This window comes from Mirounga leonina, unplaced genomic scaffold (genome assembly GCF_011800145.1).
Source record: "Mirounga leonina isolate KUSES-001 unplaced genomic scaffold, KU_Mleo_1.0 Mir_201, whole genome shotgun sequence".
In the NCBI taxonomy this organism is placed as follows: domain Eukaryota; kingdom Metazoa; phylum Chordata; class Mammalia; order Carnivora; family Phocidae; genus Mirounga; species Mirounga leonina.
The window spans coordinates 4,162,387-4,176,279 of record NW_023270504.1 but is presented as its reverse complement, the minus strand read 5'-3'; the positions used below and the strand labels follow the sequence as shown (position 1 = coordinate 4,176,279).

At 37.8% G+C, this 13,893-nt stretch overlaps 1 protein-coding gene across 5 annotated transcripts in view; it reads right to left on the bottom strand.

Annotated features, from left to right (window-relative positions):
- DENND5B (DENN domain containing 5B) overlaps nt 1–13,893 on the bottom strand; it is a 191,558-nt gene that overhangs the window by 60,187 nt on the left and 117,478 nt on the right. For all 5 annotated transcript variants that reach the window (XM_035027958.1, XM_035027959.1, XM_035027961.1 and 2 more), the window contains 3 exons: nt 9,420–9,956; nt 6,695–6,926; nt 2,098–2,248 (listed from right to left, as the gene is read on the bottom strand). In XM_035027958.1, the coding sequence (XP_034883849.1) occupies nt 2,098–2,248; nt 6,695–6,926; nt 9,420–9,956 (920 nt within the window). The remainder of the gene's footprint in view (nt 1–2,097; nt 2,249–6,694; nt 6,927–9,419; nt 9,957–13,893) is intronic.

Below are 13,893 nucleotides of genomic sequence, written 5' to 3'. Positions count from 1 at the left end.
GTAGAATCAGCTTAATATTAGCTATTATTATCAGCAGATCAACTCCATAACCACCCCCCTCTTGGCGTGGAGAAGGCTCCACTGGCAGGAAAGGTATATTTGGAAGCAGAAAAAAGGAAAGAATAATTACTTCAATGCACTGATGAGCATTTCTAAGTTTTCTGACTGAGCTCTGTTAAGGGGTATATATTTATGATGATAAATACTAGACTCTGAAAGGAAAAGCAGCAGCAATGTAAATGGTACTATAACTGTTTTCCTTAATCCTAATCCATACACACCACTTTTTCCCTTTTGATGTGTTTGCTATCACTATAGCTTTCTCACATTTGGAACTAAATGAATCAATTATTCTAACACATTTAAAGGAACATTTAAAGGAACACCTTCAGCTAGGAAAATGGTAAGGGGTTCATTCTTTTCAGGGTATTAAAAATAGGGTATTAGCAGTACAAACACAAGAATACACAAATATTACCACATATACATGCACCCCAAGAAATTCCAAATACCACAGTACCTAGCTTAGAACAGTGTTTACCAAATTAAACCAACTGTTACCATCACATATTATACAATTTACCATGTTTTCCTTTTTCCTAACCAACAGAATCATGACAAACATTTTAGGAAATAAAGAGGCAAGTACCAAAAATTTGCAACATGTAAATTTAGCAGTTCATTTAAAAAAATAGAAACATCATTTAAACCATCTTTTGAGAACCTTCCCATTATTTAGTTTGGGCCATTTAGGTCAAAAGACATCATTCTACCTCTTTTTTATTCCCCTCACTGATTCTCTACTTACCTTTTGAAAATTCAGGTACCTCAATGCCACTTCCATATTGTGTACCCAGTCTTTACCGCAGTCTTCTATCCCATTTCTTTGCCACAGACTGGTTTTTTCCTTTCCTCCTCTGGGCCACTTTTATAATAAGGTGATACGTGTTGTAGAATGTTAAAGGAGTATTTTCAGGTGAGAAAGGGGCAAATGATTCCAACTTGTCCAAGGTTCCTGGTTAGCGGTTAAGAATGAACTAAATCCCAGAATTATTGATTTCCGATTCCAAGCTTTCTTTGCAACTTACTGTATTTCCCTTTAATACTTTCCTTTGTGTCCTTTCTTGTAAAACCCTCCTTTATTCACTTGTTAATAAAACACTTGTATTCCCTCAAAATCCCTTAAACCCAAAGAACTCTTTTCAATTCTAATCATATTCAGGTATTTTCTGAATGGAATCATCTGCCATAAAGAATGATAGGGTTTATCTTTTTGATTGTTTTGTAATTTTTGAACTTGATACTTAAAAAGTACAAAGGTGGTGTTATCGGTAGAACTGTGTCCCCCCCCTCAGCTCCCCATTATGTTGAAGTCTTAAACTCAATACCTATGAACGTGATCTTATTTGGTAATAGCGTCTTTGCAGATGTAATCCAGTTAAGATGAGGTCGTTAGGGTGAGCCCTAATCCAATAGGACTGGTGTCCTCATAAGAAGAAGGAAATTTGGACTCAGACACAGAGGGAAATGAAGACAGAGACAGAGACTGGAGTCAGCACTGTTAGAAGTCAAGGAATGCCTGAGGCCAGCAGAAGTTGAAGAAGCAAAGAAGGCTCCTTCCTTAGAGATCCTAGAGGTAGAATGGCCCTGCCAGTAACTCGGTTTTAGACTTCCAGCTTCCAGAATTGTGAAAGAATAAATTTCTGTTGTTTTAAAAGCCATCAAATTTGTAGTACTTTGTATAGCAGTCCTAGGAAACGAATACAGACAATGAAAGTATAATTTTTCTAATTCCATTAGACAGTATTAGCATCATATTTAAATAGTCACTTAAAGTGAAAGTATTCCCAAGTGTACATTACTTTAAAAAGGAAAAAAATCTCTGTCTTTGGATTTTTTACACGATGGAATTAAAAGTCAAATACTCACAGAATGCCAATCCATATTCCAAATGGACTGATTTGGCCTTTGAAGAAAGTAATCAGATCGTAAGATATTTAATGATCACAATGCCCCATGAGAGCCACACAGCACTGCACTCTTCACTTACCCCTTCAACCCACTGCTCAAGCTCAAGTGAAGAACGTGCTTGCTTACTTGTTATTAGCTGGTCCTGTTGCCAAGACATCAGACTGTAACTTTGGAAAGAACCCTTGCTCATATTTGCCTTGACCAATTTTCATATCAAGCAGATGTGGGTGGATTGCCGTGTGATCCATTTTCATCAGTCGCTGCTCAATTGATTGGGCTATAAATTAAATTTATAACAAATTAGAGGCATTTCATTGGCTAAACCTTAAAACAATGCTTCCTCCAGTCATGCACCAGGGAACTCAATCTTTCTGACACTCTAAAATAGATTTTTATAAAAGCTCTTGAGAAATCAGTGTAATGTAAGTATAAAAAGGTTAATTTTAAGTGAATACTAGATGACTAATTTTCATGGTATGTTCTGCCTCTGTCAAAAGCAGGGCAGCAGGGTTGAAAAATCTTTAGTACTGAAACAAGTTTCCCTTAAGTGGGATATTCAGCATTTTAATACTTCAATATTTCAATATTAAATATATAAGAAAAATATTTTCTTAATGAAAATATGGTTCTAAGTACAACATTTAAGAAAACGATGGCAAATAAAATATTGACCTTGAACTGCGAGACGGGGAAGGAAAAGCAAGCACAGTAGCCTTACATTACTTTATTTCTTTGTACAAAGACCCATTAAATATCCATAGTTCTCCATTTGTAAAAACAAGAAATGGTGTAAAGTTTATTACTTCACTTTTAGCAACAGTCACATTCTCATTAGTAGGAGTCATTCAGGAGTGTTTATTAGATCAAGAGGGGTAATGCAGAGAACAATAAAATAAGCAGGCATTTAGAAAATGTCCAGAGGATAAGAAACTGACCTTTTGAAGAATAAAATAGCCAAAGTTAAAAGATAGGAATTGCTAACATTTCTATTTAAAACCACTTAAAGTTAGGAGGGTATCTCCAAGACCCAAGAAATAATGAACTATTTCTCTGGTAGAAAAATCTGATCTTAAATGTTTTTATGAACTGAATTTTCAAGAGAAAATATATTTGTGAAGCAAGACTAGGTCTTTAATTCTTTGCCTACAGAATACTAAAATGGGAGAACAAGCAGTAATTGTGGTGGTGTCATAAACAGAAAGCACTCTGGGAGCTGTTAATCTTTGGATTTAAGAGAAGTAAAAAGGTATTTTTATAAGTATTTCATGGAACCAGTTTATTTTGCCTACTTCAATATCAGCAGATTGAGTATTGCTGGTTATTCCCCATACATAGTCTTAAAAACTTTCTTTTTGAGTGGGGAGGGGTCTGTCCCAGACATAGTCCACACCTGTCAAAAGAATATGCTTAATACCATCTTGTGTGAGATTAATGCTTCACCTAAGCCTTTATAATTCATATGAACTTACCCAAAACTTTTTTTTTTAAAGCCTTTTTTTTTTTTTTAAGATTTTCTTTATTTATTTGACAGAGAGAGACACAGCGAGAGAGGGAACACAAGCAGTGAGAGTGGGAGAGGGAGAAGCAGGCTTCCCGCTGAGCAGGGAGCCCGATGTGGGGCTTGATTCCAGGACCCTGGGATCATGACCTGAGCTGAAGGCAGACGCTTAATGACTGAGCCACCCAGGCGCCCCCTTACCCAAAACTTCTTGAATTTCACTTTATTTTTAATCTGTAACTTGTAACTTCTCTTAAAACATAGTCCATATGGTCTATGTTGGGTGAAAAGAATGCCATGTTTTAACATGAAATGGTATTTAATTTCCAATGATGCCCTCTGGCTCTCCACAACCCTATCTATACTCTCTGTGCTTCCTAATATTTATAAAACACTTAATTAACAGATGGTTCAGGCAAAATAAAGCTTAGATTCATGGCATGGAATTCTCTGAAGTCCCTGCCAATTTTATGTTCCATGAAATACTACAAAATTCCATCTCTGCCAATGAATGCTTCTGTTCTCAAGGGAAAAAAAAGCAGCTTCAGTTTTTCCGCTGGATTTAAAATGACAGAGAAATCCATCTGATACTGAGTTATTCTCCTTCAGTCAGGAAGCTTTTTAAAAACAAAAAGCTTGATTCACAATGAATTACTCTGGGGTTTATACTGAAGATTGCCATAGGGAGCATAATGCAATGTTACTTTTCAGTAATTATACCACCACTGAATACTGAACATTCAGAAATTTATTAAATGCCTGCTTTGAGAGGTCAAGGGCCCGTTAGATTTTCAAGGGTTTGTGCCAATACTCATTTTCTGTGATTGGTAAGAAAAAAAGAAAAACTCTGCATTACTATCAACTTGTCTTTCTGCACAGAAATCATAAGGTTCTGGTGCCACAATATCAACAGCAGATAGCCTCTGCCTAAAGAGTTCACCTGCAAATCAAAATTCTTTTTAGTTAGAGGCAAAACAAAAATAAAAACAAAAAAACAAAGGACAAAAACCCAACACAATAAAAATCCATACAAAACAACAAAATGCCAATCTCTGTAGTTTTTGTTGGGGTGGAGGATAATTTTACTTGATGAAAGAAATAACTGCACCATTTATGGGGGATAGACGGCAGTCACAGCCAGCTGCCTCCTTTTACTTAAAAAAAGAAGTCTTTGATAAGTTAGGTTCCTTGGAGACTACTGCTTTAGCCCAATCTCATATTCATATGTTAAAAATATAATGGTATATTTTCAAGAGAATTATATAATTTCTGTGATGACAGTGGGAATGTCAAACTTTTTGAGAGGCTGACAGAAAATCTATTTTAATTGAAAAGATTTTCTGGAAGCACACAAATAAAGGAATCACTGCTTAGCTCCATTAAAAAAATTCTGTCAGGAAGGGAGGAATGAAATTTTCTCAACAAGGCATTATATTTTTCACATGGCTATTAAAGCACTGAAAGTCATACTGTTCTCTGAATAGGCACAGACAATTTCCTTCATTCCATTCCCTCAATTTCCAGAAACACAGAGGTAACTGCCACTTCCTGAAGGGGCCCCAAGGATCTACCCTCAATAAGTGGGAATACAACAGAATGATGTTTCAGCGAGTTATCAAAGAGACCTCTCTTAAGACTATATAAAGACATCATTTACATATTTCTTTCCTTAAATATGCTACAACTACAGCATCACCACTTCTGTGACTTTGATCTATTTAAATAAAGTGAGAAAGGCAAGCATAGAAACAGAGCAAGAAACTCTTTCCTGCCTCTTTTTGCTCCAGAGAAAAACTTGCTCAAATAGCTTCTATATTGGAAGGGGGAAAAAAATGAAAAAAAAGGGACACTCAAGTGATGGGTATCAGTTTATTTGGCAAAGAAAGTGTTAGGAACAAGGTATAAACGTATAAAATTGTGTGGATTGGTAACTGTAATAAATAAAGTATTTATTTATTTGTCAGCGAGCGAGAGAGAGAGCACAAGCAGGGGGAGCGGCAGGCAGAGCGGGGAGCGGCAGGCAGAGGGAGAGGCAGGCACCCCGCTGAGCAGGGAGCCCAACGCAGGGCTCTATCCCAGGACCTGGGATCATAATCTGAGCTGAAGGCAGACACTTAACTGAGCCACCCACGCATCCCACTTCACAGGTTTCTTTACTAAATAAACATCTAATGTGGTATTAAGGCTTCAGGTACTAGAATTAGTCAAATCTGAGTTCAAATCATGCTCCATCAATCACTAGCTATGCAATCATAAGCAAGTTACTTAACCTCTCAGCTTTCTCAACTGTAAAATGAGGACACTAATAAAACAAAAGTAAATGTGCTTACACTCCCTCATTGTTAAGATCAAAGGCAAAATGCATGTAAAACATGTGGTATGATGTTTGGCACATAGATAAGTACTCAGTAAATATTGGCTATTAATATGATTATTTATTTAATGGACTATATTACTGCCAGACAAGAATGGCCAAGACTCATGATTCTCTAAGGGAAAAACTGTGTCCAAGTTGGAAAAACTCTAATTTGAATACAGGAATCCAGAGATTTAATTTCAGTAAGTCAAACTATTAAAAATTAATGGCCCACTAAAAAGTAAATATACTGTTACAGTTATGTAAATTAGGCAGCATCTCAGATTTATTAAATTCATACTTACCTTTCCTTTAATGAAGAGAAAAGTGAGAAGTAAAAAGCAACATAAGCAGCAAGAAAAATTTACATTTTTTTCAATTAAGGCAATAAAAGAGAATAAGACAAAATTGACAGCAACCTTATGGTTATATTCCATTCAATTTGTTACTGTTTTTTCCCCCCTTCTTTCTTTCTTCTTTTTTTTTGGAGGGGGGAAGGGCAGAGGGAGAGGGAGAGAGAAAGAATCTTAAGCAGGCTCCATGCCCAGCATGGAGCTGGATGCGGGGCTCTATCTCAAGAACCTGATATCATGACCTGAGCTGAAATCAAGAGTTGGATGCTTAACTAACTAAGCCATCCAGGCGCCCCTGTTTTTTCCTCTTCTAAGGGCAGAGGAATGTCAAGTAGGAATGGAATGGACATTAACTCACAGAAACAGAAGGAAACAAAACTACAGAAAGCACCTGATATAGTATAAAGGATTAACCATGAAGTCTAAAACTGAAAATTAATTTTCGGTTTATAAGGCCAACATTGTGTAAAAAGAAACGATCATGGATTTTAATTTTAAAAGGCATGACAAAGGTACCTGCTTCTTTTAAAGTGCTGCATTTCTGATAAATAGATGTCCTCAAGGTGGGTGCCCTTACATTATACAGTCTCATCTTCTCAATCCGAGAGTCAAAGACCCGAAGCAAAGAATCCTTCTCTTCCCACTGAGACATAATTTTATTATCAATAAAGGTGGCAAACATCTGTGTTTCAATGAAGCGTGAAAGAAATGGCAGGTAAGGCTCAGGCTGGTCGGAGAGAAAGGAAGCCTGTAATGAGATAATTAGAAATTATTAGTGCAAGAAGACTATCTTACTACTATGTGATAAATCTGAAAATTTGTTGGTGAGGTCGTTTTTTAAAAATCATGTAACGCTTAGGCCTTTAGCACTGATCCCACCTTTCAAAATTGATTTACATTCTGGTACTCACTAATCATTAGGTAGAAAAGAGGGCATTACTAATGAAAGAGGGTGGATCAAGTTATCGTCAATCATCCTCTTACCAATAATTTTTCAGCCTTTCCCAGTGAGCTGTGATTTTTTTTTCTGCTTTCTATTCCTAGCCTATGCAGTATACTGCTGAGTCATAAGGCACTTACATGATCAATGAGTATGACTGAGATATATACATAAGTAATAACCTTAAAAAAACATGGAATTTGTGCTTATGGGTGAAATCTTGTTTGTCAAGTGGATGTTTTTCTAGGCCCCAACACTGTTTGAAACTGGTGGATGAGTGCTAATTCAAGATCAAACTCCTTCCAAACCTGTGTTGATTAAAGAGTCTGGGCCTTGGGGCGCCTGGGTGGCTCAGTTGGTTGGGCGACTGCCTTCGGCTCGGGTCATGATCCTGGAGTCCTGGGATCGAGTCCCGCATCGGGCTCCCTGCTCAGCGGGGACTCTGCTTCTCCCTCTGACCCACCCCCCTCCATGTGCATTCTCTCTCTCAAATAAATAAAATCTTAAAAAAAAAAAAAAAAAAAAAAGTCTGGGCCTTAACAACTAAAAAAAGTATTGCCTGAAAAACCATCCAAAGCAAGCTGGGCCTTTAGAAAACATGTACAACCAGCTGCATGTTCCTGTTACCAGTTTGTCTGGTGCATGGAATGGTTCAGTAAATTGTGATCAGTTCCTAATTCAAAGTGTTTTTTTTTCTGTGGTTCTTCAGGTCCATGTGTTTACAGGAATTCTAGTCACAGTTTGATACTAGCTGAAATTTGGGAGTCAATTATTATTTCAGCTCCTGGGTTGGTTTTGCTTTTCACTCTTTTGAGTAGGTGCAGTGTGTCAGAAGCTAGAAGGTGGAAGATGGAAGGGTAAGTTCTGACATAAGATTAGTCTCCTTAATACTCACTGGCTTCTTCCTAGCATATTTATTTTTCATTCTAAAATTTAGGAAGCCTTTAAAAAAGTTCCTTATAGAAACCCACTTATTCAATTTAAGTGCCACCAGGGTTCAGATGTGTTCACATAAATCCAAATAGCCAGTGAAAGGTTCATAGTAGTCTCTATCCTCTTCAAAAGATATTTTACAGATAAATATCAATTTTACTTTTTCTAGAGCAAACAGCTTCTCCTCTCCCTCTAAATGGGCCAGATATCTGGCTTTTGATATTCACACCCTCGTGGACTACAACACTTAGGTTAGCAAAGACTTGGCTTGGAGGACTAGCATGTGATAGTCCTGTACATTTTCCTAGTGAAAAATGAAATAATTACAAGCCTTCTGGAATCCAAATGAAACTTTCATTTCTCTAGTGGTTATATAAAAAGAATTCCATTTATAGTTTGAAATTACGTAAAGATTAAGAAGGAAGAAAGTACCAGTGCTTGATTTAGATAAAAATTTGAATTGCCCCAAGGATAAATCATGAATGTACACAGATTAGTTCCGAGTAGGATAGGAAAAAAAAAACGGTTAAGCTTAGTAAGAAAGGAACCTAAAAGTAGGAATACATTTGGAGAAGTGAAGCCTTCTTAATTTATTAAAGAAGTTTTCTCAAACATAAAATGCATCAGAACTTCTGCTGAATGTAGTTTATAAACTTCAAGTGAAAAAATGTCTGATGAAATCAGAAAATAATCTTTGATACTACCAACCTTTACAAAAAAATGTTTATTAATATTTACTTGTCAGAGACTCCACAATTGTAGATTAGCCTCTTAGAATACATTAGGCCTTTTTAGAGGTCTTTCATGACACAAAGCTACCATTTAGCAAAAAACCATAATGCATTCTAATAGCAACATGATGCCTTGGCAATCAGAGAGGCAGGGGACTGAACTACACTCTAGTGACCTGAAAGAGTTAATGCACACCTCTAAGTGCTTTTGTCTGGAAAACAAAAACAAGCAAAAAGACTGGTGGATATGTCCAGAAAATCTGCCAGAAGAATACTCTATAGTAAACCTTAGAAAGAAGCTTCAACTTCAGCAGGACAATTGAAAGCCAGTGTCATTTTCTGTCTTCCTTTCCCATAAACTTTGGAACAGAACCTTAGACTTACAGTCATGAAACCTAATTCATTCACTTTTTCTCTCTTTTGATCCTAAGATGAGGTAAAACTTTGTCTTCTGAAACTAAAGTGCTATCTTTACACGGATAAGTTGAGATGTCATCATAGGATGAAGACAAAATATAAGAATAAGTTCTTAATGGGAAGGGAGAGAGGAAAAATCTGTAGTTAAAAAAGTTAGCAAAATCAGTAAGACAGCCCACTAAGAGCCATAAAAAAAGGGAAACGAAGTGTTTTTTTTTACTTTGTCAAAGTTCTGCATCTGTTCTCGGTTGGTCAGCCAGGATTCCATGTCCTGGGCAGTCTGAATCACAAACGCTTCATAATCTGCAAACATCTGTGTAAAGCGGTTAGCAAAGACCTCACGAAGCTGCACGTTGAGCTGGTAGTCCCTTAGTTCTGCCTCTTCACACTGCAGTTTTAAATCCTTTTCTTTTTCACTCAGTGTGGCAGAGAGATCCATTTTTTCCACGGTCACACCGGTCCGCTTGGCCAGAGCTTGGAGGCGGGCTATGGTTTCATTGCCCTTCAGTAACTCGTACATGCTGATGTTGTTACTGGAGACGTTGCCATTCTTCTTGTCGTTAACCAAGTCCTTCAGAACCAGATTCTTCAGTTTTGTGGCACTCTCACTGCAATGGAGGCTGCCCTCAGGAGGGATCTCAAATTGAAGAAGCACTTCAGAGAGTTCCTGGATAAAATCCACCTTATTGGGGAACTGTGGAAATTCTTCAGGCAGTTCAATAAAATGGTTGTCAATATCCACAAAACACAAATTAGCCTGAAAGAAAAAGAATACAAAGGTTTTAAAATAACATTTTTATATTCTAAAATATTCTTGCCAACTATTATAAACAAACTCATAGATTACACACTGCCTCTTTTTAAACTGAGATATAACTGACACATAACATTTTGTTTCAGGTGTGTGATTCAATAAAAATTATGAAATGATCACCACAGTAAGTCTTAGTTAACATCCATCACCACACATAATCACAATTATTTTCGTGTGACAAGAACTTTTAAGACCTTACAATGCCTTTTATGTTAACTTTCTGAAGGTTAAGCATTTTTATTCTTTAAAAATAAATTTCTTGGGTGCCTGGGTGGCTCAGTCAGTTAAGCGTCTGCCTTCAGCTCAGGTCATGATCCCAGGGTGCTGGGATCAAGTCCCACATCAGGCTCCCTGCTCAGCAGGACTCTGCTTCTCTCTCTACTCCTCCCCACTGCTTGTGTTCTCTCTCTCTCAAATAAAATCTTTAAAAAAATAATAAAAATAAAAATAAATTTCTTTTTCCAGCATTTTTTCCCTAGTATTCTATACCATATTTAATAAAAATGGATAATTTTCTCTGGGTCTTAGCAATTTGTTATCACCTGGACACGATTCTGTAAATATATGACATCTCTTCAGCATTCCTAAATGAGTACCTTACAAACAGAAGGTACTGGGTAAAATGAGCACTGGATGAATCCAGTCGGAACTTGCTATGCCATTCCACTTCTATGACCATTTGTAATTTAGAATTAATAATAACTGCTAAATTTTAGCAGCTATAGTCCCCACAAATGGGATGGAATTGGCAAAGAACAATCCAATTCACAGAATATCCACAAATTTTCACTTTATCCAAAATTAGCTTCAACCTCTTGGCAAAACCATTTCAGAAGTTATTAGACAAACAGCAGGAGGCAGAGAGTGGTAGAGGCAAGTGCTCAGACAATTACAAATGATTACCCCTTGAATAATTAAGAGCTGATTCAGGAGATATTTTTGAGTTGAAAAAAAAAAAAGAGGAAATAGAAATCAGAGGAAAAATTTTTTTGAGTTTGCTTACACTATAGATTTTGAATTTATATTGAATAAAAAGACTTTTAAATATTTTCCAAATAATTATGAACAATTCAAGGGGCCAAGTACATGCATGCAATTCTCATTATCCCTCAGGTACGTGATTATAGTAGACTCCAAAATATTTTACTTTTCCTGTTCATACCCTCTTAATCAGAACGAGGTTGTCAGTGTAAAGGAAGATTGTGCTCATGGACTGTGGAAGGGTGGAGGCCAAAGGTATAGCCGATCACATAAAACTGAATCTGACTACATCAGTGGCTGGACAGAGGGCACAGGGTGGAAGTCAACCAACAGAAGTTTCACTTCAAGTTTCCCCATCTCTCCCACAGCCCTACCACCCAGGTCAGCAAGGAGACAATTCACACTACCCTTTGATCCTGTGTGGCAATGTAAGATGAAAACAGAAGAGCAAAGAGTTGGGTTTTTATTTTTCTCTTTTGATCCCTGCTCTTTATGTCAGGTGCTAAAGCACATAAAGTACAAATTTCTATATTTAGCTCAATCAAAACTCAAGATTTCCCCCATTTAAAAACAGAGAATCAACAGTGCTTCCTCTCAAGCCTGACGTGACCTCTGAATCCAACTCTTTAATTCTGCAGATGAGGAAATTGAGGCCCAAGAAGTTAGGCGACTTCCTGACACCTGTTCCCCGATAAGCATCATCAAACAGCCTGGTGGCTTAAAAGATTTTTTGCCTCCCATTTTCCTCATCTCCAACATCAGTAGTTTCCTTTAAATAAAGTAAGAGATGAAGTCAAATCTTCCTGAAGACAGTACTGCTGCCTACAGTTTTCTTTAAATCCACACCATTATATACGTATCTATAGGCTCTAGGAAAGCAGAATGTGTTGAAAGGGTTAGGGGGAGAAAGTAGGTCACTGTAATTCAAATGGATGATTCAGTATCTTTAAAAATGGAAGAAAAAAATTCACTAACTTGCTAATCTAAATGTTAGGCAACCAACCTCCCACCACTTACATTTTGTACTGTGTTCTTCATTAATGCCTTCCTGCTATCCTTTTCTATCCTTCTTCTATAAAAGAGAAAATGCTACATCTGGGAAATTTTAAAGCTTGTTATGCTCATACAATCACTGATGATCTGAAAGGGTACGGGAAGGTGCATATTCCAGCACCACACTACTGGCCTGTCTTCATGCTCCCATGAGTCTCTCATACCCTCCCTATGACTGCTTAGATGGGCCCAAGTTGGGGCTTTGATTATCACAGAATGAAAACAGGATTAACTTGTGTTATGAAGACTTTTTTTTTTTTTTAAAGATTTTATTTATTTGACAGAGAGAGAGACAGTGAGAGAGGGAACACAAGCAGGGGAAGTGGGAGATGGAGAAGCAGGCTTCCCGCGGAGCAGGGAGCCCGATGCGGGGGCTCGATTCCAGGACCCTGGGATCATGACCTGAGCCGAAGGCGGATACTTAAGGACTGAGCTACCCAGGCGCCCCGTTATGAAGACTTAATGAAGAAAAATCAAAAAGCCTTTTTTCTAAAACAAAGAACTCCATACAATAGGGCATATGGATAAGTCACTTTTTAAATATTAATACCATTAAACTAAAAAATTATTATCAGAAGAGCTCAAGAAATTTTATATACACAATAAGAAATACACTTGACTCTCAGTTTTACATTGTTTTAGGACTAGAAATATTTCTGTATCTTAATTGATCAATGCTGCTCACACATTCATGGTAAGTTATCACTTCTAGTTAAAAATGAAAAACATGGGGGCGCCTGGGCGGCTCAGTCATTAAACGTCTGCCTTCGGCTCCGGTCATGATCCCAGGGTCCTGGGACTGAGTTCTGCACTGGGCTCCCTGCTCAGCGGGGAGCCTGCTTCTCCCTCTCCCCGGGCTCGTGTTCCCTCTCTTGCCGTCTCTGTCAAATAAATAAATAAAATCTTAAAAAAAAAAAAAAATGAAAAACATGGGTGCCTGGGTGGCTCAGTCGTTAAGCGTCTGCCTTTGGCTCAGGTCATGGTCCCAGAGTCCTGGGATCGAGCCCCGCACAGGGCTCCCTGCTCAGTGGGGAGCCTGCTTCTCCCTCTCCCACTGCCCTTGCTTGTGTTCCCTCTCTCGCTGTCTCTCTCTCTGTCAAATAAATAAGTAAAATCTTAAAAAAAAAAAAAAAAAAAAGAAAAACATTCCCTCAAAAGAAAGGCAACAAAGACTTGAAGTTTAATCATTTCTTCTGCCATGAAGCTTTCCTATGTCCCTACCCTAAAGGCATTCTGATTTCCTCTGCATATATACTTAGTTCATTCATTCCTCTTATTTTTTTAACCTGTTATATTTGTAAATGACTTATTTTGGAAAGCAGAAATTATATCTTATTTATCTTAATGTCTCCTAATGTATCCTACACTGGTAGTGTATGAGACCACTGATGAATGAATGAATAAGGCTCAAGAAGATGGTCATTTTGTGGTACCCCAAAAATGTACACAGGAGGAGGAGGTATCCAGGAATGTGAGGCCAGGGCAGCTCTCTCCATGCTTAGTAAGAGATATAGTTTCTCAATGGCTGAAGTTAAACTGGCAAAGGGTAAGCCAGAGGAGAATATTTAAAATATTCCCACAGAGGGCCGCCTGGGTGGCTCAGTCAGTTAAGCGTCTGCCTTCAGCTCAGGTCATGATCCCAGGGTCCTAAGATCGAGCCCCGCATCGGGCTCCCTGCTCAGTGGGAAGCCTGCTTCTCCCTTTCCCCCTGCTTGTGTTCCCGCTGTCACTGTCTCTCTCTCTGTCAAATAAATAAATTCTTTTTTTTTTTTTAAAGATTTTATTTATTTATTTGAGAGAATGAGATAGAGAGAGAGAGCATGAGAGGGGGGAGGGTCAGAGGGAG